The sequence below is a fragment of the Neomonachus schauinslandi genome, chromosome 9, assembly GCF_002201575.2.
Source record: "Neomonachus schauinslandi chromosome 9, ASM220157v2, whole genome shotgun sequence".
Classification (NCBI taxonomy): Eukaryota; Metazoa; Chordata; class Mammalia; order Carnivora; family Phocidae; genus Neomonachus; species Neomonachus schauinslandi.
This window is the reverse complement of record NC_058411.1, coordinates 133676348-133699907: the sequence shown is the minus strand read 5'-3', so window position 1 is coordinate 133699907 and position 23560 is coordinate 133676348. Positions and strand designations below refer to the sequence as shown.

Sequence of the window (23560 nt, the reverse complement as noted above, 5' to 3'; positions counted from 1 at the left end):
CCCTCGCTTTTCTGATTTGGTAGAAACTGACCAGCTGCTGGTTTCCAATTCTCCTAGCAGAGACCACTCCCATTTTGCAAAAAGTTGTGTGCCTGTCCTTCTATTTATATGCACAACAGCTTTCAAATTACCTCTCTTTCCTTAGATCTCTAGGGGGAATCATTCCTGTGTGGTTTATGATGAAGAAGAAAGTGTTATTTTCCCCTTTGAAAGGAAAACAGCACTGGGTGAGCTGGTTTCAGGGGCGAAAGTTCCCAAAGATCATTTTGCTAATGACACTCTCATATTCACGGAACACAGAACGACATCGTATATTTGGTTTCAAGGCTCCTGATGACAAGAGCAGGCTGCTGTGGAGGTGGACCCGGGATGAGGCCCGAGGAGGAGATGTCCTTCATGTGATATATTGCGGTGATGTGCCATCTGTCTCTAGGATGATTCTAGTAGCTGTGGAGGAGCCCATGAAAATATCCCTGCCAGGTCTTCTTGAAATTCATCTTTTTCCCTCCTTGTCTATGACAGTCCTCTATATAATAAGGCAATTTGGGAATAGGAGGACAGTAAAGACCCGTCTTTTAAAAAAAATGATGGTCCTGTCACCCAGATTCTCTCCTACCTGCCCCTCCCTTTGATTCTCGCTCAGGATGCCAGGACATCACTCTCTCAGAGTTCATTTTCATCTCAAGGGCAGTTTAAAGGATGCTGTGATGGGTTCCTTGGGTCTCCATGGCCCTGGGCTTCATTTGGGAAGGCGTCCAATCTCCTCTTTATTTTTCTTTTGTAATATTATATTTATTGAGGGCCTATCAATGCAAAGTCCTGCCACCTACTACCTAGGAGACAAAGATGAATACGAGATGGACCCTGCCCTCAAGGTGCTTACAATCTAGGCGGTCAGCTGCAAGAGTACGTGATGGGAGCAATACTACTTTTGGTGGCGTAAGCAGAGTTCTTTAAAATGTTGACATCATTTGAAAATTGCCCTTGTCAAATTTGTAGGAGGAATTTCAACAGTAAAGCCAAACAGTGGAAAAGGGTGTGTTGAAGAATTGCACCCCCCAATTAGCCAGAGATGCCAGAGAGATAAATATGTGATATTCTGTGATAATGTGGGGAAGCCTGCAGACCTCTGCAGAGGCCATGAGATATAGTGCTGCCTCTCTCCAGGTTTGTGACCTTGGACAATGCTCTTGGCCTCTCTGAGCTCCTGTTTCCCAAACCCACCTCCTAGGTCTTTGTGAGGATTATATGAGATTGAGTGAGAAAACTCCCGACATATACTATAAGCTCATTAAAGGGTTTCTTCCTCTCCCCTGTCCTTTCCCTGTTACTCTAGGATTTGGAGCAGAGCCCAGAACTGTACAAAATGCTAGGCTCCAGCACTAAATATGTTTGCAATCCTGGCAACATTTTAGCCCTTTCTAATTACAAAGTTTATACTTTGCCAAAGCTGAATTAGGGGTGAGGACAGAGAGAAGTTGGGGGGGCTAATTATAGAGACTAAATACACTGGAGTGGGGGGAGGGTAGTGGAGGAGAACCACAGGGCCAATCACACCCAGAGGCTGAGTAATTCCAGGTTAATAAGAAGATGCAGACAGGAATTCAGACATGCCCAGAATAATTTAAAAAAAAATTATTTCAGGGAAATACATGAGACTGATAAGCACAAGATGAGCTAGCTATGAGCCTCTACTTATGGTTTCCCCAAAGTGAGAAGTGTGGGGAGGTTTCTGGGGCTGAGAGAGCTGCAGGTTGATGGGGACCAGGGTGGAGCCATAACTGGGCAACAGAGAGCAGGTGACCCTAGCCAAGCAGTGTGGGTTAAGTCCAGGGACCCCAGCCACAGAAGGTGGGAACTGCAGGTAGTCCTAGAGGAGGGAGCATTTCCAGAGCTGGGTAATTGCAAGGCTAGAATGTAGCAAAAAGCTGGTTAGTTTCAAGAAAAAAAAAAAAAACAACACATGCAGGAGCTCTAAGAGGAGAGTACAGGTGAATCAGGACGCCAGGACACCAGGAAGCGCTCCCCCAGCCTGCCATGGCTCTCTGACTTGGCTTTGGGGCAAGTTGGGAAGGTCTTGGATCCTCCTTGATATCACCTACATCAGTTTGTCCATCTGCCAGTCTTTATGTTCCTCCCAGATCTAAATCTACAAAGTTTTTAAAGATCCAGACTTTCAGCCAGTGTCCCCTCCTGGACCAATACATTTGTCTCACGCCAGTTCTGTATTTTTACTTTTGGGGGTATACTTCCAAAGGATCTAACAAACAGCAAGCCTGTTGTTTGTAGATTTAGTAAACATGTCTATCAACTAGGATATGATCTTGTTAATATTCTCCTTGGGGTTCAGGGCGCCTCCCATGTACTAGGAGCCCCCCAAAGTATTCATGAAATAGTGAACAACTGTCATGATGGCAATTTAGTAAGGCTCGAGGATGCAGAAAGAGAGGAAATGAAGCTGGGGAGGTGGAGTAGGTGTTTCATGAAGGTCTTTCAAGGCCAAATTAAGGACAGTGTTTTGAAGGTCTCGAGAAGCCACTTAGGAGATGATAGTCAGGCTGCATGGAGGTGGGCTGACCGCATTGAGGGAATCCAGTTAAGCGATGAGCTAAGGCAGTGCCAGTGGGACGGAGTTCAGGGCATGTCTCCAGACCTTGTTTGTTCAGCATAGTGTCAAAAGTTAAAAGCGAATAGGGTCAGCTGGCAAAATCTGCAGGCCACACAAGACGGGGATCTCTGGCTTTCTTTGATATGGCCATGGTAGTCTTCAAAGACACATTCAATTCTTTTATTGGAGTAGTTGTCTAAACTATTTGTTCCTTCTCTTCAAGCCAGTCTTTCAACCAGGAGAATTGTTTTTGAGTCACATCTATTTGGGGAAGGACAAAAATGTGTCTGAAAGGCCCAGCAGGTTCTAATAGCTCTTCTTGCTCTGGGAGATTGAAGTCCACCAGCAACGTGACCTACTTAGAAATGCTCCCTTAGATAATCCCGTGTTGTGTTCTCTGAGCCCCCTGGTGGATCTGCGTAGCACAGGGGTTCCATTTAACGGCTCTTTTCTTCCCAAAGGAAGTATTTCTTCAGGATCTCTAGAGAAGGGAGCTGGCACGGGGTGGTGGGGAGAGGTGGTCAAGACCCTGGCCTGGGGGTGAGGGGTGGGGGTGGGGTCTCAGGGTAAGCCCACACAACAAAATGAACAAAAACCCAAAAACTTGCCTCCATTCCTTTCCCTTTTTCTAGCCTAACCTAAAATTTGTCTGTGCCAGTTTTGTTCTTCAAGCTTCGAGGCATCAATTAGTTGAACACCCTCTGTTGTCACTCAAAGGCCTTCCCAATCTGGCCCTAACTTCTTTTCCACATTGATCTCCAGCCATCCTCCCAGGGTCCCCCTAAGCTCCCTCTTGACTCATCAGCTTCCCTGGAGTCACATCATTAGGTAATTTGGCATCACCGAAGGAGAGCAGAATATGCCACCCCAAAAGATGTCACCTTGGCCAATTGATTATTTTGAATTGAGCTTACTTAAGAAATAGTTGGTGCAAGAAGGATCCGTGGAGCCTCCTTTGTTCCTTTGGAAATAAATCCCCCTTGTGAAAGGTATGCTCCTTGTACCAGCAGGGTAGGAGGCATCCTCATCACCAAACATAGGGAATTTAGGGCTAAGAGGGCTGTACAAAGAACACTTGTCACTTCTAAACTAATTTACTACCCCAAGCCCAAACCCCTTCATCTGGTCAATTCTTTACAAATTTATTGTTTCTTTGTCTAAAAGGTATATAAGCTGCCTGCTTTGGTCACTTGAGTATCCTATTCTTTTTTTTTTTTGGTACTCCTGTACATACACAATTAAAATTTTTTCCCTGTTAATCTGTCTTACGTCGATTATTAGGCCAGCCAAAGAACCTAGAAGGCAAGAATGGAAAAATTTCCCACCCCTGCATTACCCAAATTTGCAAGATTCACTGTATAATTTTGTCAATCTGAGCATTTACTTGGGCACGTATATTCCTAAGCGAACACACAGGGATGTGCTCAGTTGTTGGTGTACAGTGTATACTCTCTGTTGAATGCACTTGATTGTAAGGTAAAGTGGAATTGTAGAGGAATGTTCTGGTATAGAATAGAGGAGGCCAGATCCCAAGGACCTGGGTTGGGGACTCTGAGTTGTCTGGCAGGCAGGCCCTTCCAGTTGTAGCCAATAGATTCCTGTGCGCATTTAAGGTTTCTTTGAGCTAGCACTGGTTTCCAGGAGAGGAGATAAGTGTATGGGGGAGGAAGCTTTGTATAGGTGGAGAGTTTGAATCTGGACTCTCAAACTTACTGGCTGTGTGACCTTGGCAAGTGCCTTGACCTCTCTGAGCCTGTTTTCTCTTCTATGGAATAGAGAAATAAGGATTATCTATCTTGCACTGTTGTGAAGTTCAATGAGATGATACATTTTTTGTACTCAAGTGAGAAAGTGTTGCTTTTTTTCTACTTGGAAGGCAGCATTTTCTGTCTGGGTGGTATTTGCCAGTTTTCCAACAATCATGCATGATTCTCGAGACTTTTACCATATCACTGGCAAAGATCAAACATCACCTGTACTCCCATTTAATTAAAAAAAAAAAAACTCATTCTTACTAACAGAATACATTTATTTAGGAAGGAGACTATATCAATCCTATAACCATAGGATAACTATAAAAACAAACACAATGAAAACAACACAGTGTTATGTTACTGCTGTTCAGCCAGATACTGTTCCTTGCTAAAGGCTGTGAATCTAAGGCTTGTTTTCACTTTGTTGCAAAAGGGCAATTCGTGAGTTAGCAGGTAGGTGGTAGAGCTGTGCTGGTCCCCCAAAGAAGATTTTGATGTCCTTGACCATCAAAAGGGATTGAAAGAACTGAAAAAATACAATCACACTTCCTCTATGTGATTCAGTGTTATTTAATGCTATGCTTGAACACGTTTTGAAATCATGTCAGTTCCCACAAAAGATAGCATCTTCCACTTTGGGAAACGCTGGCCTTGATCATCAGTCATTTGAGAGCACAATATTAGCCCATGACTGCAGGGATGTGGGTCATGGTCAGGATCTCTAGAGAAGGGAGCTGGCACTGGGTGGTGGGGAGAGGTGGTCAAGAACCTGGCCTGGGGGTGAGGGGTGGGGGTGGAGATTCAGCGCAGGCTGCAGCAGAGTGGAGTGCTAAAAATCCAGAGGGTCTCACCTCAAAGGCTGCAGATTTGCTGCTCAAGTGGGGTGAGGGTAAGGCTCTTATTGTGCTTTTGGCTGTGTTATACATTGCTTCAGAGGTGAGGGAATATGGAGAAATGCAGATCTGAGTGCTGGGCATTTATATAATTATAGCTATTTTTATGGAGCTCTTCCCAAGGTTTCTGAACATATTAACTCATTTAATTCTCATAACAACCCAGTGAATAAAAATCTGTATTCTCTTCATTTCACACATGAAGAAACTGCAGCCTAAAGGTTAAATAACTTGCTCTGATTTTCTGAGCCTGTAAGCGGCAGAGCTGGTATCTGTAAATGTATGCGGTGGGCAAGAATTTGCTTTACAACACCACCCAAGGCAAGAAAGTGCATTCAAAGTGTTTTTCTTAATCAAATTGCAGTAGTGTTGGTAGATGGCCATTATCAGTCTTTGTTAGGTTTCCCTTCCCCACTCCCGTGGGTGGACCACTTAAGTGGTCCCCCAAACAGTGGGGGTGCCTGGCTCTTAGCCCATGGCTGTGGCCACCATGGTTTTCCTTGTTCTTCCTGCTACTCAGGGCTGCCTGCAAGAGCTAGCTTTGCGCCCTCTGCTAGGCAATTCTGGTCTGGATAAATACAGTGACACCACTCAACAATCTGTTTACAGACTGTACGGCTGGGTGGGACCCCATTGCTGATCCCAGGGCTGCAGGATTAATAGTCTCCATAGCTGCCTCCCAGGTCTCCTCCATCCAGAGTGCTGCCTGTAAGAGGGACTGGGGTCCATCTCCTCTCAGGGAACTCACTTCCTACTTCTCAGTGTTCCCCTCTCCCAGAGCTTGGGTACCTCATCTATAAGTCAAAACACCAGCCCCTCTTCCTCTTCCCTTCTAGCTTAGCTCCTGGGAGAGTCTAATTGTCTGGAGGGTTGGTTAAAGACTTCTTTGGCCTTGCCCTCGAATCAACACACACACACACAAATGTTACCTGTTTCCTATGGAAAGAAGAACATAGGGCAGAGGTTCTTGACCTTGAGTTAGCACAAAATTACCTGGAGAACTTGCTAATAAAACAGGTTTCTGTCCCCTTTTTGTTTCAAAAGATTTGGAATGCGGCCCAGGAATCTGTATTTAACTGGCAGGAAATGGTTCTGCTGCAGGTGATTTGAGGACCACACCGTGGAAAACACTGGCTTGCCTTTAGGACGCAGAAGAACCAAGAGGGAGAAAATTAACATTTCAGGGAGTACTAGGCAAACATTAACATCTTAACAAATCAACCTGCATAATATAAATACATATTTGCAATATGTAATATTATGGAAATTATTGGTATAATGATACGAATATATGATCTGCTTAGCATTTCCAACTACTATTATAGTGTGATCATTTTCTTCTCTTTCCTAATAAGTCCTTCAAAAACACAATTTTTATAATGCCATAATATTTAACTGTATAAGTATGCTAACATTTATTTACCATTTTTAATACATGCTTGTTTTCCAGGTTTGATGTTCTAAGTAACGTTTTGATCAACATATATCTCCATACATTATTCTCTTGCCTTTATGTTTTAAAATGAAGAACTGTTCTGAACATCCCTAGTACTTTCAAGGATTTAGTATTGCTTTGAAATACTTGTTTTTTTCTTCCCACTGAAAGATCAGGTGGTTTGGTTTGTGTTTAATAAGCAAAGGAGATATGATAGTTTGTGCGGCTTATGCTCATGAACTCCCAAAGTATGGTGTGAAGGTTGGCCCGACAAATTATGCTGTAGCGTATTGTACTGGCCTGCTGCTGGCCCGCAGGCTCCTCAATAGGTTTGGCATGGACAAGATCTATGAAGGCCAAGTGGAAGTGACTGGAGATGAATACAATGTGGAAAGCATTGATGGTCAACCTGGTGCCTTCACCTGCTATTTGGATGCAGGGCTGGCCAGAACTACTACTGGAAATAAAGTTTTTGGGGCCCTCAAGGGAGCAGTGGATGGAGGCTTGTCTATCCCTCACAGTACCAAACGATTCCCTGGTTATGATTCAGAAAACAAGGAATTCAATGCAGAAGTACATCGAAAGCACATCATGGGTCAGAATGTTGCAGATCATATGCGTTACCTAACGGAAGAAGACGAAGATGCTTACAAGAAACAATTCTCTCAATACATAAAGAACAACGTAACTCCAGACATGATGGAGGAGATGTATAAGAAAGCTCATGCTGCTATACGAGAGAATCCAGTGTATGAGAAGAAGCCTAAGAAAGAAGTTAAAAAGAAGAGGTGGAACCGTCCCAAAATGTCTCTTGCCCAAAAGAAAGATCGGGTAGCTCAGAAGAAGGCAAGCTTCCTTAGAGCTCAGGAGCAGGCTGCTGAGAGCTAATAAACCAAACCACAATTATCTATGAAGATTTTTCAGATAAAGACAATAATAAACTTATTCATCAAGCAAAAAAAAAAATCAATTGTTTCTCACACCTTGGAAACTAGCTTTCTGTTTTAACACAATGGAAATAGCTGGGTGATTCAGCTAAGAAGGGAGAGAAGTGTACTTTCCATGTCATACTAATGAGCAAATGCTGTTGTAAGTAGGACAGGGGCAGTGATTGTGGGGAGACTCAGAGAACGCTGTCTCCCAATACCAGCCAGAGAAGTCTTGGTATTTTCAGCCCATGGATTGATGTAACCTACCCCAGAATCATCAAGCAGTGTGTTTCAAGTAGCACTGCAAGTGGCTAAAATGTTATGGTCAGGAAGTTGTTAACAAATAACTCAAGGCTTCCTGAGAACCCCTGCACCACAGTTATCTCAGCGGGGAACTTGGTGGTAGTAGAAGGCCAGTTAGGGAAGCAAAGGAGTGAACGGGTCCTTGTGAAAGGTGGCATCTTCAGGATGTCAGCTGACCCGACTTTTTTTTTTTTTTTTAAACATAGGTAAACCAGTTGGTCTATTCACAACAAATGCAAGGGCACTCTGGCCCATGGGCCGTTTTAGACTTGCTTTCAGCCTGACACTGAATAACTATTAACCTTTAACGAGCAAACATTTTCAAAGACTTCTATGGTTAAAGGCTCTGTGTTTGTTGTTGGAGATGCAAAAATAAGTAAAAACCCAGTGCATTATCTATCCTAGAATTGCTTACAATCTCTTGGCAGAGAGACACATAAACAGTTACAATAAAATACGATAATAGAGATATCACGGGACCTCATGGAGTAATTCTAAATATTTAAGAATAAAGAGCCATCAAATTTCCAAAAAATGGCTTATCAGTTTGTAAATGTTGCTCTTAATTTAAAACAGATACTATTCCTAGATATTAAACTAATAACAATTATGTTTTTTTTAAAGATTTTATTTATTTATTTGAGACAGAGAGAATGAGAGACAGAGAGCATGAGAGGTAGGAGGGTCAGAGGGAGAAGCAGACTCCCTGCCGAGCAGGGAGCCCGATGCGGGACTCGATCCCGGGACTCCAGGATCATGACCTGAGCCGAAGGCAGTTGCTTCACCAACTGAGCCACCCAGGCGCCCAATAACAATTATGTTTTAAATATTACTTTGATGGTTCAAAGCATTGTCACAGATACAGAAGAAAATGTTGAGTCTGATACTGGAAAGGACTTTAAGAAGTCACCTAGTACAGCCCCTCTTTTTAGGGACCTCGGAAAGTCAGTGACTCATTCAAGGTCCCCCAGTAACTTGATGGTAGAGATAAGACTATAATTCAGGTCCTCTTTCCAGTGGTCCAATGGTCTTTCTCTTCCACAGCATACAATATTTTATACTGAGTCCCCTGCCCTCTCTTAGTACTCATTTTTGGTATGACCTACACAATTCGTATGAAAACTTAAGGAAGAGATGTCTGCAAAGCTAACTGACACATTGGACATCTCATTAGTACCCATCGGAGTTTGTTGACTTCACTATCTCTTGTTCATGTAAAATAGAATTCACTATCTTGTTCATGTAAAATAACATTTACTCAAGTTATACCTTTATATGCCTCAGTTCCCACTAAACTCGTGTCAAATAGTTTCAGGGGTACCCAAGTCTAGCTCATGTATTGGGGTACTAGTCCTTCCCGTCCAGGTTATCCACCATTTTCTTCTGCCTTGATTCACTGGGGTGAATCTCCCTTCAAGGCCAATTGCAACTGAGGACACAGCTGCCGCTGAGGGGGACAACCAGTGGGCCCAGCTTTCCAGGGGTGGGTGCTGAGGACACTCGTATCTTTGCTAAGGGGACCATCTTCTGTTACTGCTTGTGCTAAAGTTGCTACATTCCAGGCTCTTGATACATCATGAAGATTTGACCGAATCTGGTGAGAAATCTGAGTTATCCCTTCCTCCAGTTGTGACCCACTGGGCTGTGACCAGGCTGTGCTCCCCGATTCTCTCTTACAATAGGAAGCTCTTGGCCCCACATGCAAATAGACTTTGGGATGCTCACCACTGGGCTCTCAAGACATGAGAAAATCCTAGGATTAATAGACCTTAGACTCGAAGCATAAAATCAGTACCTAACTGGAAAAGCCTGGATTTCATGGATGTTAACACAGGTTCCAGGGACAAAGAGGCTGTGGTCATGGGAAACACTGATTTCAACAAGTGAAATAGATTTATTTTGGTGGGGGAAAGAACAGCAGCTTTTTTTGAGGTATAACATATGTAACGTTAAATCCACTCATGAGTGTACAACTCGATGATTTTTTAGCAAATTTACGAAGCTGTGCAACCGTCACTATAATCCAATTTTAAAACATTCCTCTCACCCGAATTTCCTTAAGTTTACTTACAGTCAATCCCCACTCCCACCCCTGGCCCTGGGCAACTGCTAATCTACTTTCTGTCTCTGTGGATTGCCTGTTCTGGACATTTTATATAAGTGGATTCATGTGATATGCGGCCTTTGGCATTTGGCTTCTTTGACTTGGTATGTTTTTGAGGTTCATCCGTGTTGTAGTATGTATCAGTACTTTGTGCCTTTTTATTGCTAATTATTATCCCATTGCCTGGATATACCCATTTTGTGATAGACATTTGTATTGTTCCCAGTTTGGGGCTGTTATAAATTATATTGTTATCAACATTCTTGTATTAGTCTTTGTGTGGGCATGTTTTTTTTTTTTTTTAATTTTTATTTCTCTCAGGTAGGTACTTAGGATGGAATTGCTGGCTTATTTTGTAAGTGCATGCTTAACATTTTAAGAAATGTTAAAACTTAACATTTTAAGAAACTGAAGGAGCTGAACCATTCTTCATTCCCAGCACCGATGGATGAGGGTTCCAGTTCAGCACATTCCAGCCCACCCTGGCTATGGTCTGTCTGTGGATTGGAGCTGTTCCGGATGTGTATGCGGTGCAGCTCATTGTGGTGTTAAATAAGTATCTATTCAGGTCTTTCACAGACTTGAACCTAGCAATGTGCAGTTTGAATCTCCAGAAGAGAATAGTGAATAGGGTATGCCATGTTTCCTAAACTCAAATAAGCTCTTGGAATTCTCTCTCTCTCTTTTTTGCCCCCCTGAAATGAGCTTATGAAAGGCTTAATGTTCTAGAGCATACATTTTGGGAAGCATTACATCATTCTATTCTAATATTATTTTTAGCTTTGTTCTCAGTGATATTTAATTACACACAAGAGTTTACCACCCAGTGATGCTGAGTCGAATAGCACAGACTCAGAGGTACAGAGAACTTGAGAGATAAGGGAAGAGGCTGACGAGGTTAGGGCTGGCTTGCATCTGAGAGGTAGTGGTTTTCATGAGGAACGAAATGTCAGTTTGTTTTTCTCTGTACTTGGTTCCCCAGCACGGCCCAGATGGACCCCCACATCTCCAGTGGAGCTGGGCTGGGCTCAAGCTGAGATGTTGGCTACACTTTAATTGTCAACGCTCAGTCAGATAATGATCATAATGACAGCAACAACAAAGATAATCAGATCAAATTTACATCAATCACATCTGTGCCCGGCACCATGCTAAGCGCTCTTCGCGGATTACCTCACGTGGGTGCTTTTATTACAACGATTTTACAGATAAGAAAATTGAGGCCCGGAGTGGTGAAGAGCTTGAGCTCAGGTCATAGGACGTGGCAGAGTCAGGACTTGAACTGGGACCCCTCTGGGCCCCCTCTGATGCCAGAGTTTGTGCTCTGTGTCCCACCACACCACCAAAAAGGCAATCTGAAAGAAGTCTGGAAAAAGATTTTTGTTTGTTTTAATTATACAGCAACTGGAGGATTCCGGAAAGGTTTCCAGTATAGAGTTTGCTTCCCGAACGTCACCACCTTCCCGGTCGCCTCACCTTCTCCTTGTCCGCTGACAGGAAATGCACTATCTGTTCTCCTGTGGGAGACTCCTCGTGTCCATCCTTCTCTTCCAGTCCCACAGCCACCACCTTTGTCCTGGCCTCACCACACCTCTGGATTATTACCCTCCCGGCCATGAAAACTTCTACCCAGTTTCATTGTTCCCAGGTTTTCTCTTAAAAACCAGGTCACCTATCCCCACCAGGGAGATCTTTCTAGATCCCTGCTCTGTGTGACACACTGCTCTGCTCACTTCAACAACTGTCATGGCTCCCTTTGCTCAAAGGAGGATTCCCAGTCCCTGAGCAGGGCATTCGGACTGACTGCTCTTCACTTCCCCACTGTATCGCTCTAAGTCTCCCTTCTTGGATCGACCGCTGTAGGCAGGTGCTTCACCGCTGCCCAAACAAGCTAAGTCATGTTCTCCTCCATGACTTTGCTGATCCTTGGTCTCCAGCGTTCAGTGGCCTCCTCTCCTTCTGGCTTCTCTAAGCCCTTTTCTGCCCTTGACAGTCTCCAACCTCTAGGATGCTGTTCCGGCACATCCTAGCCCATAACGACCTGTCCCTCTTCTGAACCCCCTGGGAGAGCCTACGATTGTGACGTCTTCAGTGAAATGAGTTCGTAATAATAGTCCTTGCCTCATAGGATTGTTGTCCTGGTTAAAAGACCAGGATACGCATGATACACTCAGTCTAGTCCCTGGCACAAAGCCACAAGGCAAGTTTTATAAAAGATACTATTAGTAATAATTAAGATTGTCATTTTTGTTTGTTTGTTTGTTTGCAGGAAGGGCTTCTTTTTTTTTTTTAAGATTGTCATTTTTATTATTGCATGATGCTTTGCATTGTTCCATCTGACTCTTCCATGAGGGGTGGATGTCTTGAGAATGGGGCTCAGGTCATGTCATATCTATCACATTGCCTGAAGCACCAGAGATTCTGGGGGATGTTCGTGGAGGATGGGTACACAAAGCCTAACCTGGGGGTCAGAGGCTTGATGCTACTCTTGGCTGTGTAGACAACTCACGCGTGACCTTGACTTGTCTCTTTGGAGTCCAGTCTCTTCCCATTGTACCCCCTCCCTAAGGTTCTCTGTGAACCTGCTTCAAATCCAATCCCTGACGGTCAGTTCTCTGTGTTAACTTGGACACCTTTTTAAATCCTCCCTAACCCTCAGTTTTCTGCATCAATGAAATGGAGAGAATGGTTTTGCTTCACAATTGGCTGTGAGGATAAACAATTATTGCTTTTTAGTTAATAGGTGCTCTCGTGCTTATTCTGTTATTGCTGGTTAGGTGATAAATACTTGGCTTGTTAATGTTGTTGAGTGAATTCATTTCCTGGGGCTGCCTTAACCAAGTACAACAAAGTGGGTGGCTTAAATGAAGAAATTTACCGTCTCATGGTTCTGAAGGCTAGAAATCTGAAATCAGGGTTGGTTTCTTCGGAGGGCAGTGAGGGAGACTTCTCTTCTAGCTTTGGGTGGCCTCAGGCATTCCTTGGTTTGTAGATGGTGCTCTCCCCGTGTCATGTCATCTTCGCTCTATTCAGATCGATGTCTGAGTCCAAATTTCCCCTTTTTATAAGGTCACCAGTCATCCTGGATTAGAGTCCACCCTAATGATATCATCTTAACTCAATTACTTCTAGAAAGACCGTATTTCCAAATAAGGTCACATTCTGAGGTACTGGGTTTAGCACTTCAATATACCTTCTTGGGGATTCACATTTCAACCCATAACATTGAAAGTGATTAAAGTGGTTGTACTCTCTGGAAAATGCTTTGCTGGAAAAATAACTTGGCCTTTCTCAATGGAAGAGAAAACGACCCCACCACACCCAACAGTGACTCCTCCCTACTCGAATGTACTTGCCATTCGCAGAAGCTCATTTCACGGGATCAGATGAGTGGAATTGGCATTGACAAAGATCTCCTTCTTTCCACAAAGCGAGTCCCACGACCTCTGCCCCTTGTGACATTTCCCACATATACTTTTAGAATTGCAAATCTATCATTTCTGGTTCATGACATTTTTTGCAGAGCCCCCAGGATGGAAATAACACACCAGATCTCAGGCAGTTGGCATTCTTTCTGTTTTTTTTTTTTTTATAGCACTCTGCAAAACTCTCATGCTGTTTACATGTGATTTATATTCCTCCTGTGGTTCCTAAATGGATGTAATAAAAACAGATTTAGAATATTAATCTGACATGATTCAGGCCAGCATGGTCCAATACAAATTTATTTACTGGGGATGATGAAAAATCTGAAAAGATAAAGTGAGAATCAGTCCTTAGTAAATCTTTCTTGCTGTCTCTTATGACACTGTTCCTGAGAAGGCCGTCCACTGGAGTTCTTGGGATATTTGTGGAAAATGTAGGTTTCCAGGTCCCACCCACCACTCTGCAAGTTCTGCGTCTTTGGAGGAGGGGTCCTGGGATTTGCATTTCTAATAAGACCCTCAAGCCCCTGTGGTTCTGGCCCACCCTTCATTTGAGAACCACTCGTCTCCGGCATCGCCCAGAAGAAATATTTTTTTTTTTTAAGATTTTATTTATTTATTTGAGAGAGAGCACATGAGAGGGGGGAGGGCCAGAGGGAGAAGCAGACTCTCTGCTGAGCAGGGAGCCTGATGTGGGACTTGATTCCGGGACTCCAGGATCATGACCTGAGCCAAAGGCAGTTGCTTAACCAACTGAGCCACCCAGGTGCCCCTGTGTTTTTTTTTTTTTTTTTTTCCCCTGTGTTTTGTTTTTGAGTCACTGAGTTCCAGAGCTAGAGTCTGTCCAGGGCTGAAGGTGAAGAGAGCCAGGCGGGTAGACGTGGGGCAGGGGGATGAGTGTGCCCAGTCCATTGTGGGATGACATCTGCTGAGCGTGGATTTCAGATGGGACAGGGAGGCCTGTAAAGGTTGACAACACACACACAACAGTGGATGGGTTGAGCTGCGAAGTGAGTCTCTGGCAGCCCCAGGGAAGGGGTCCAGCAGCCAGGGAGAGCTGAAGTGGGGTCAGGTGTCTGGGAGGGGCCCTGCCTCCACCCCTGAGGGTTGCTCAGGGAGCAGCTGGGCCTCCGTGTCCCTCTGGGAAGCTGTGTGAAAACTCAGACCCCCGAGCTTGAACCAGCCCCTCTGCATGCTCGGGAATCTGCATTCTAAAGCCCTCCAGGTGATCTGTGTGAGAGTCCCCCTGAATAGCGTTTGGGAAGCACAGGGACCATGGAAAGAACTGACTTTGGGAATCAGTGGGTCTGGTGTTGAGTCTTCATTGTTTGATCTTGACCTAACTCCAGCTGAGCCACAGTTTCTTTATCTGTAAAATGAAAGTACAAATACTTTCTTCTTGTTGTTTTGATCGTTGTGACAGTTAGGGAGAAGGGACATGACACATTTAGCACAATTTCTGGCACACAGTAGGCTTCGTGAAGTGGTGGCTCCAAACCTTTCGAGAACTGAGATTCGAAGGATGTGATTGGGACAGGGTGTGCCATTCGCTGGGCGTGAGTATCAGGAGGTGGCCTTGGGGATTGGCTTTGGCTCTGACAATACTGGGTCCTGGTTTCTACAATTGGGACTAGGGAAAAAAAAGAGTGGCAATCATGTAAAGGCTAAAATAATATTTCCCACGCAGGTCCCAAGCATTTTATGAACAACCTTATGAGGTAGCTAGTATTATTATCCCCATTTTACAGATGAGAAAACAGAGCCTCAGAGAGACATGAGCATGGTCACACAGCCCTGATGTGGCAGCATGAAGCTTTCCGGCTCTGGGTCTTCAGCAGCTTTTCCTCCCTAGTTAAGCCAAGTACGAGGTCAGAGGGGCCCTCGAACCATCAAAGTGCCGAGTCTCCAAGTGAGCCAGGCCTTCGGAGAAATGGTCCTGAAGGTTTGCCACAGCATTCTAGATATAAAATCGTATAGCTACTTCATAACAAAGTTAGAAAAGCTGGCATTTTTCTAACAGAAGCTGAGCTATAATAAATCTGTCCTGTTGCCAAAGGCTTGATAAATTCTAACAAAATCCCATAACACAATATCGTCTTGTATTGAGAATCCCTTGCCCACTTTCTGCTTCCTTCTCGTGTAAGAGTTGACCCTTTTCATAGGTTAATCAACACCTCCAAAGACCTCTCTGACCACTGTTGTTTCTTCCCTTCCCCTTTGTCTCACTGATTCAGTCCTTATTCATTTGATACAAATCCAAATGTCTAATCAAGATTTCCTCCACCTAGCACCTGAAGCGCTGGCATGTGTAAACATATTTGTATAATTCTGAGAGTATTTTAAGAATTTCTGCATTTTGTAACACTCCTCTCTCCCTTTTCTCTACTCCCAGGGCATAACCTTCAGTAGCAGAACAAATCAGGCCAGCTAGCAAGCTGCCAAGTCCTGTGGGCTCCTTGTCAAGGAAAACAGCTGACCCCATTTCTAATCAACCTCTCCCCACACAACTCTGCTGGGTCACTGGAGGAGACCAGACCAGAATTTGAAACTTTCCAAAAACTTCCAATATACACTGAATGCAAAAGGATACTTACATTGTCTTTGCATAAATCTGCTCTGTTTGGGAGATAAGGGGGAGAATCACCCAAGAAGTCACATGAACAGATTCTACCTTGAACGCCTCTGCACATATAATGGGTGATGGTTATCGAAACAGCCCAAACCTCTACCACAGTGCAAGAGATATAGCTCGAGAGGCGACCCGGCAGTCCCGGAACCAAGGAATGGATGACTACAAGTATCAGGACAACTATGAGGGGTATGCCCCCAATGATGGCTATTACCGTGGCAATGAGTCCAACCCAGAGGAGGATGCACAGAGCGATGTTACAGAAGGCCATGACGAGGAGGATGAGATCTATGAGGGCGAGTACCAGGGCATCCCTCACCCAGATGATGTCAAGGCCAAGCAGGCCAAGATGGCACCCTCCAGGGCAGATGGCCTTCGGGGCCAGGCCGACCTGATGGCTGAGAGGATGGAAGATGAGGAGCAGTTGGCCCACCAGTATGAGACCATCATTGATGAGTGTGGCCACGGGCGTTTCCAATGGATCCTCTTTTTCGTCTTGGGTTTGGCTCTGATGGCTGATGGAGTGGAGGTGTTCGTGGTGAGTTTTGTCCTGCCCAGTGCAGAGAAGGACATGTGTCTGTCCAGTTCCAAAAAAGGAATGCTTGGTAAGTAGAAATTTCCAAAGATCCTTCTCTTTGTGACATTAAATTATGAAGGGGAGGGCGCCTGGGTGGCTCAGTCGTTAAGCGTCTGCCTTCGGCTCAGGTCATGATCCCAGGGTCCTGGGATCGAGTCCCACATCGGGCTTCCCGCTCTGCGGGAAGCCTGCTTCTCCCTCTCCCACTCCCCCTGCTTGTGTTCCTGCTCTCGCTATGTCTCTCTCTGTTAAATAAATACATAAAATCTTTAAAAAAAAAAATTATGAAGGGGAAAGAGCAGTTAAATTTATATAGTACCTGTCACCATTGGGCACCTTAAATCTATCATGATGCCCTTGCAATGCTCTCATTTTACCTCCATTTGCCTTTAAGGCATTTTTATCTCAGAGAAAATTAATTGGCTCAAGTTTACCCAGTTAATAAGTATTAGAGCTTGGATCCCTGCTCAGGTCTGTCTGACTCTCAAGTTCTTAGTTCTTTTTCCAAATCTTATTGCCTTTTTGAGAGTCAGACCTCTCTCATCTTCATATTAAACCACCTTCCATATTGAAACGGCAAATACATTTTGTGAGTGGTAGGCCAGAAGGTTTCTTCCTCTCAGCCCTCTCTGTGTCCTTCTAGAATCTGATGGCGTCTGCTCCCGGTTTCTCTTGTATGTAAGTGTCAGTGGGCTAACTGCCCATGTACCTTGGGGATGCATGCTGGGCTGAGCTTACCCTCACATCCCCTGCAGGCCACTGGGAATCACACTGTGAAGCACAGATGGATTCCACAGGATGGAGGACCAGCCTTGCAAATCAGTAATAGACTGGTACCGTGAGAGCCAAGCCTCAGATATCAGGGCCTGAGACAAAGAGGATTTTGTGAAGTTAGAGAGAGGATGGGTACCAATGGTGTGGTGTAGAAGAGATTCATCATAATACAGACAAGGATTTGTGTTGATCATTAAATGTCTTGGAAACATATCCATTCTCTAAATGTAAAGTCCATGCAATTGATTATTTAGCAAACATACAGTTATTGAGAACTTACTATGAGTCATGTTCTTAAGAACCCTCAAGAACTCAAAACCTGTCTAACAACTTAATTCATTCACCCAATAAATATTTATTATGTGTATACTGTGTGCCAGTCTCTGTGCTCAGCCCTTGGGAAGAAAATATTGAACCAGATAGACATGGTCCTTGCCTCTCGAGGGACTCACACACAGCAGGACAAACAGGCATTAACAGACACAGAGAGTTATTCAATTACTGTAGAGATAAGTGCTATGAAATACTTTGTAGGACTCTCTTCTCTAGTACTTGCTTTAAAGAAAGCATTGACAGGGGCATCTAGGTGGTGCAGTCAGTTAAGCATCCGACTCTTGGTTTTGGATCAGGTCCTGGTCTCAGGGTCCTGATCTCAGGGTCGTGAGATTGAGCCCCTCATTAGACTCTGTGCTCAGTGTGGAGTCTGCTTCAGATTCTCTCTCTCTCCCTTTGCCCCTCCCACTCGTGCTAAAATTTCCCACTAAAATAAATAAATCTTAAAAAAAAAAAAAAGCAACTGTTGGCAAACATTTTCTATAAAGACCCAGATAGTAAATATTTTAGGCTTTGCAGGTCCAGATAGTCTCTGTTACCACTACTCAACTCTGCCTCGGTAGCACAAAAGCAGCTATAGACAACACACATGGGCATAACTGTGTTCCAATAAAACTTTATTTATGAAAAAAGACAAAGGGCCAGATCTAGCCTATGGGTTGTAGTTTGCCAGCCCTGATTTAAAGCCCCTCTAAATAAGATTGGGATATAAAATAAACACCTGCAATAAAGAGTTGTTCTGGAAGCTTTTAAAGTTTGTTTAATCCATTTATGCTTAACTAAAGGGCCATTTAAAATGATTAAACTGTGTTGTATATGACCGGTAGGGAACCGAAAGAGACTGAGTATGTACAAACAGAAGGAATGATTTAAGGAGCAAGGCTATCACCCAAAATTTTTAAACACCATTAGAATTTTAGTTGCTTTTTAAAATTTTATTTTTATTGAAAAAATTCTGCTATGTGCTTTTAAGTTTGAATCCTTTTTTTTTTTTTTTTTTGGTAAGGGCAAAAAACAAAACAAACCCCAAGTCCCAAACAAAACCATACAGTCCCCAATTTATTTAAACATTTGCAAGGCCTTAATTTGCTTTGTGGTATTCTCAACTGAAACCCTGGGTCCCTGTTAGGCCAAATTGGCAATGTCAGTAACGATTTCACGCCTCTTGGTCTCTCTACCACGTCGGTTTCTGGCAACCTCATTAACAGAGCTGCAGCATGGTTGGAGCTCCTGATGGCTCCCAGGGCAAATGTTCAGGGTCGAGGGAACGTGGTCCTAATCTAGAGAGCTCATATTTGTGCAATTTTGCTTTTGGTGTTTGCCAAGAAGACGTTATGACTCAGCCCAAGAAGGGCAGGCAGACTACCTGAGCAGAGATGGACTTCCTATGCACTTATGGACCCCCCTGTGTGGTCAAGGAAGTGGATCCGGGTGGTAGATGATGGGAAGGTCTCCAGGGACCAGCATTTCCACACGCTGTTTCATCTGACCTTCATGGTCACCATGGCGGTTAGAGGAGTTTCACCCCATTTGTACCTGTCAGGGAACATGGAGAGCTATATCCTAGGTTACATAGAAATTGCTGGAGCTGAGATTTTAACCCAGGTTTGTCTGATTTCAAAGTCTCCTCTCATTCTGTTCCACCATCCTGCCTTTCTTTCCTACATGGTCTTTGGAAAAGAGGTCGTGCCATGGGGCAGGCCTTCTTTCCATGTCATCAAGCACCCTGTAGATTGCTTAGAGGAACATAGATTGCTTCCAACAGAGAGGTGGCATGGTGTGAGAAATGATGCTGTGGGTGCTAGAGTCTGGCCACTAGGGTTTGGCCACTGGCTGTGCCATTTACCAGTTAGTGACCTTGGGCGAGTCATAAATTCTCTTTGTTTCCCATATGTGGAATAGGGTAATAATACTTTTTTTTTTTGGTGAGGACTAAATGAGATAAAGCTGGTAAAGCAACCAACCCTGCATAAGGCCTAAACAACTGTTAGTTCTTGCTGTTTTGTATCTTGACATTCTCCTTCCCTGCATTTGGGACAAATTATAGTTGCAATGACATAATGGGGTGGCATGCACCCTGGAGCCAGGCAGCCTGGGTTTGAGTCCTTGCCCTGCCAATTCTTAGGGTATTTTGGGGAAAGTGGCTTAGCTTCTCTGTGCCTTGGTTTCCTTGTCTGCAAAATGGAGATGACAATGGGATTTACTTTATAGGGTTTTGTGAGGATTCAATGAGTTCTATGCATTTAACTTGCCTAAAACAGTGCTTGCACATAATTGGTGCTCAAGATATCTTAGTTGTTTTATTATTATTATTGTTTATTATATATAGTTGTTATTGTTACTAAACTGATGACTTGGTAATGATGAGCCACTCAAATTCAGGGCTAGATCTTCTCAGGTGATGACATTGCCCATTTTTTTCAGGCCAAATTATTTTTTACAGGCTTTTAAGCTGCCCTACGTGGGCTGGTGACAAGGCCCCCTCTCTTCTGTGCTAACCCAGTTCTTTCTCTCTTTCTTTTCCCTGTATGTGTGTGTGTGTGTGTATGTGCATGCTTGTGTGTGTTTAAGATTTAATTTTTTTAGGGCAGTTTTAGGTTCACAGCCAAATTTTGAGAAGAAGGTACAGAGATGTCCTGCATGGCTCTGTCCTTATAGACATGCCTAGTCTCTCCCCATTACCAATATCCACCCCCCACCAAAGTGAAACATTTGTTATAATTGTTTAACCTATGTGGACACATAATTGTGACCCAAAACTTGTACTTGACTTTCAATTTAGGGCTCACTCTTGGTGTTAAACGGTCAATGCATTTGGATGAATGTATAATGACATGTATCTATTATTATAGTATCATACAAGGTACTTTCACTACCCTAAAAAATCCACTGTGCTCTGCCCATTCAGCCCTTCCCTGACTCCAATCCCTGGAAACATCTGATTTTTTTTTATTGTTTCCATAAGGTTGTGCCTTTTCCAGAATATTCTATAGTTGGATCATACAATATGTAGCCTTTTCACATTGGTTTCTTTCAATTAGTAATGTGCATTTAAATTTCTTTCATGGATTGATAGCTCATGTCTTTTTAGTGCTGAATACAATCCCATTGTCTGGATGTACCGCAGTTTATTTATCCATTCACCTGCTGAAGGCCATCTTGGTTGCTTCCAAGTTTTGGCAACTAGAATAAAGCTGCTATAAACACCTGCATGCAGATTTTTGTGTGGACATATCTTTTCAACTCCTCTGGATAAATACCAAGGAGTGTGATTGCTGGATCATATGATAAGAATACATTTGGTTTTGTAAGAAATGGCCAAACTGTCTTCCAAAGTGGCTGTACCATTTTGCATTCCCGCCAACAATGAATGAGACTTCCTGTTGCTCCACATCCTGGCCAGCCTTTAGCATCCGTGGTGTTCTGGTTTTTGGCCATTCTTATAGGTGTGTTTCCTTGTTGTTTTAACTTGCCTTTCCCTGAGGACATACCACATGGAGCATCTTTTCATATACTTATTTACCAAATATGTATCTTCTTCTGTGAGTGTCTGTTAAGGTGATAGCCCATTTTTAAATTAGGTTGTTCCCATATTGTTTTAGGAGTTCTTTGTATGTTTCAGGTAACAGTCGTTTAACAAGATGTGTCTTTTTTTTTTTTTTTTTAAAGATTTTATTTATTTATTCATGAGAGACAGAGAGAGAGAGAGAGAGAGGCAGAGGGAGAAGCAGGCTCCCAAGGAGCAGGGAGCCCGATGCGGGACTCGATCCCAGGACCATGGGATCATGACCTGAGCCGAAGGCAGACGCCCAACCATCTGAGCCACCCAGGCGCCCCAAGATGTGTCTTTTGCAGACATTTTCTTCCAGTCTGTGACTTTGTCTTCTCATTCTCTTCTTGACTCCTGAACTTTTAGAAAGATGAGAGTTGAGCTCCTTCAAGTGCTGCATTTTAGTGCGTCACTCATCTAGAATTGTCTCACTTGGGGAAGAAAAAGTCTGTGAAAATATCGTTAGCATTGAAGGCCCTGCCCTGCTTACTGTCAAATGGTCGGTCTCCTTCAAGACAAGGAGAATGCATTCATTTGTTAATTAAAATCTTCCTGCATTATTATTTTTAAAACTACTGAATATTATCACGTGCCTGGGATTCCCTCTGGCTGATGGCCACACAAAGCAGGCAACTCATAGGACTCAGTGAGTTTTATTCTTTTATATATGTGTGCTAACTTATTAACATTATTACGTGAAGGGCGTCTTGGTAGTTTATTATAAAACAAGAAGGAAAACTCTGCATACTACTTTTCTGGACTAAGAAGTATTTTTCATGGAATAAAACTACTTTGTTTTCAAAACCACGACTTCCTTACAAACAGTATATCAAAGAAAATCAATGCAAGCCCAGTGCTTTCAGTAACTTTTCAAAGTGCGTTTCAGAACATTTCAAGAAAAGATGGCTCTAGCAAGGCCTGTCTGCACACTGCAGGACAGAGCAAAATGCTTTTATTTATTTAAAGTCCATTTTAAAAAGTTAAAAATTGAGGAAGGGGGGAGGATATGCAATACTTAATGTCCAACTGTACCATGTATTTAATTAAATTTATTTTTTTTGCAGTTTTACATTCTGCTTTTTTAAAATTTAAATTCAATTAGTGAACATAGAGTACATCATTGGTTTTTGGTGTAGTGTTCAACGATTTCATTAGTTGTATGTAACACCCCGTGCTTTTTTTTTTAACGCAAGTATAGTTGACACAGATCAATGAGTTTTATTCTAAAGGCAGAACTAGAGCTCACACAAAAGATATAAAATATAAAACAGCATGGGGCACTTGCAGTGTCACATCCAATATTATCCTTTTGGCCCAAAGATGAAGAAAACAAAGGCCTTGTAAGGGATGGAGCCTGAGATCAGGCTGCTCTGAAGTCTTTCTCTGAGATTCCATGATCTTAGGTGGTGGACGAATGAATTCACATTTCTTTTTAATGCCCTTTCAGGTCCCACTGATGTATATTCCAGTTATATGTAAAAAAAAATCATTCAAAGAATTGACGTTAAAGGTGGGTAGTTCAGGATCGTGTTTGGTGTTTTCCAATGACACCCACTTGTTGGCATCTCAGTGCCTTGTTCCCTTGCATTTAATGTTGGGGATATCGATAGCATCCTCCTTTGCCTGCTTTGGGTCCACTGACGCCAAAGTTTCTCCACAATTGCAAAAACACTCCTTAAGCAGCTGGATTTAAGGTGGACTCTTCCCACCTTCCTGCTGCCCAAAAGAAAGAGAGTCCCATTTTCAGGCAAAAGTTCCATTTTTGCCTTCAGGATTTTGATTTCCTGGAAGGGTCTAGTTGCTTGGCATGTATTTTATGGGCTCTTAGTTTTTCTTGCCATCTGCAGTGTGACAGCTCAGGGAGTCCTATTCTTCAGGCAGTAATTTAGAACCTCACAAGGGACCCTGGGGCTTGGTGTCTGCATGAGCTATAGGGCAGACGCAGAGCAATGTCACACGGGATGGATTCATTAGAATAAATTTTGAGCTCGATTTCCACAGCAGCTCAGAGGTGCCCTTACTACTCTGCTGTCACGGAAAATTATTCTTTAATTGTTTTATGTGTGAATTCGAGGTGAACATCAGGGCAGAACATGTGATTTATGAACTACTTTTTCATTAGCCCTGAATTCAGAGTATCAGTTCCTGAAGGGAAGGCCACTCTGGGCCCCTGGCCCTGGCACAAAATATGTGCCCAGTAAATACTTACCTACCACCATGAAAATAAATACTAATGATGGTGAAAT

At 43.4% G+C, this 23560-nt stretch overlaps 2 protein-coding genes across 4 annotated transcripts in view; both read left to right on the top strand.

The window, feature by feature from the left end:
* The first annotated feature begins 5730 nt into the window (after positions 1–5730).
* LOC110572190 (60S ribosomal protein L5-like) lies at positions 5731–7656 on the top strand. Its single transcript, XM_044918303.1, has 2 exons — positions 5731–5877; positions 6862–7656. Exons 1-2 carry the CDS (start codon positions 5731–5733, stop codon positions 7576–7578), a joined length of 864 nt encoding a protein of 287 aa, XP_044774238.1. The 3' UTR covers positions 7579–7656.
* Positions 7657–16144: 8488 nt separating this feature from the next.
* SV2B (synaptic vesicle glycoprotein 2B) overlaps positions 16145–23560 on the top strand; it is a 67461-nt gene continuing 60045 nt past the window's right edge. For 2 of the 3 annotated variants that reach the window (XM_021680523.1, XM_021680522.1), the window contains exon 1: positions 16235–16685. In XM_021680523.1, coding sequence (XP_021536198.1) covers positions 16235–16685 — 451 coding nt within the window. Of the gene's footprint in view, positions 16686–23560 lie in introns of all 3 variants that reach the window. The other variant, XM_021680521.1, reaches the window with a different exon arrangement.

What these genes read in the sequence shown, in the direction of transcription:
- LOC110572190 (XM_044918303.1), top strand. Translation starts at nt 5,731, where the DNA reads ATGGCTGTGGCCACCATGGTTTTCCTTGTTCTTCCTGCTACTCAGGGC. An exon ending in TTTACAGACTGTACGGCTGG is followed by an intron (nt 5,878 to 6,861) that starts GTGGGACCCCAT and finishes TCCCACTGAAAG; the next exon opens with ATCAGGTGGTTTGGTTTGTG.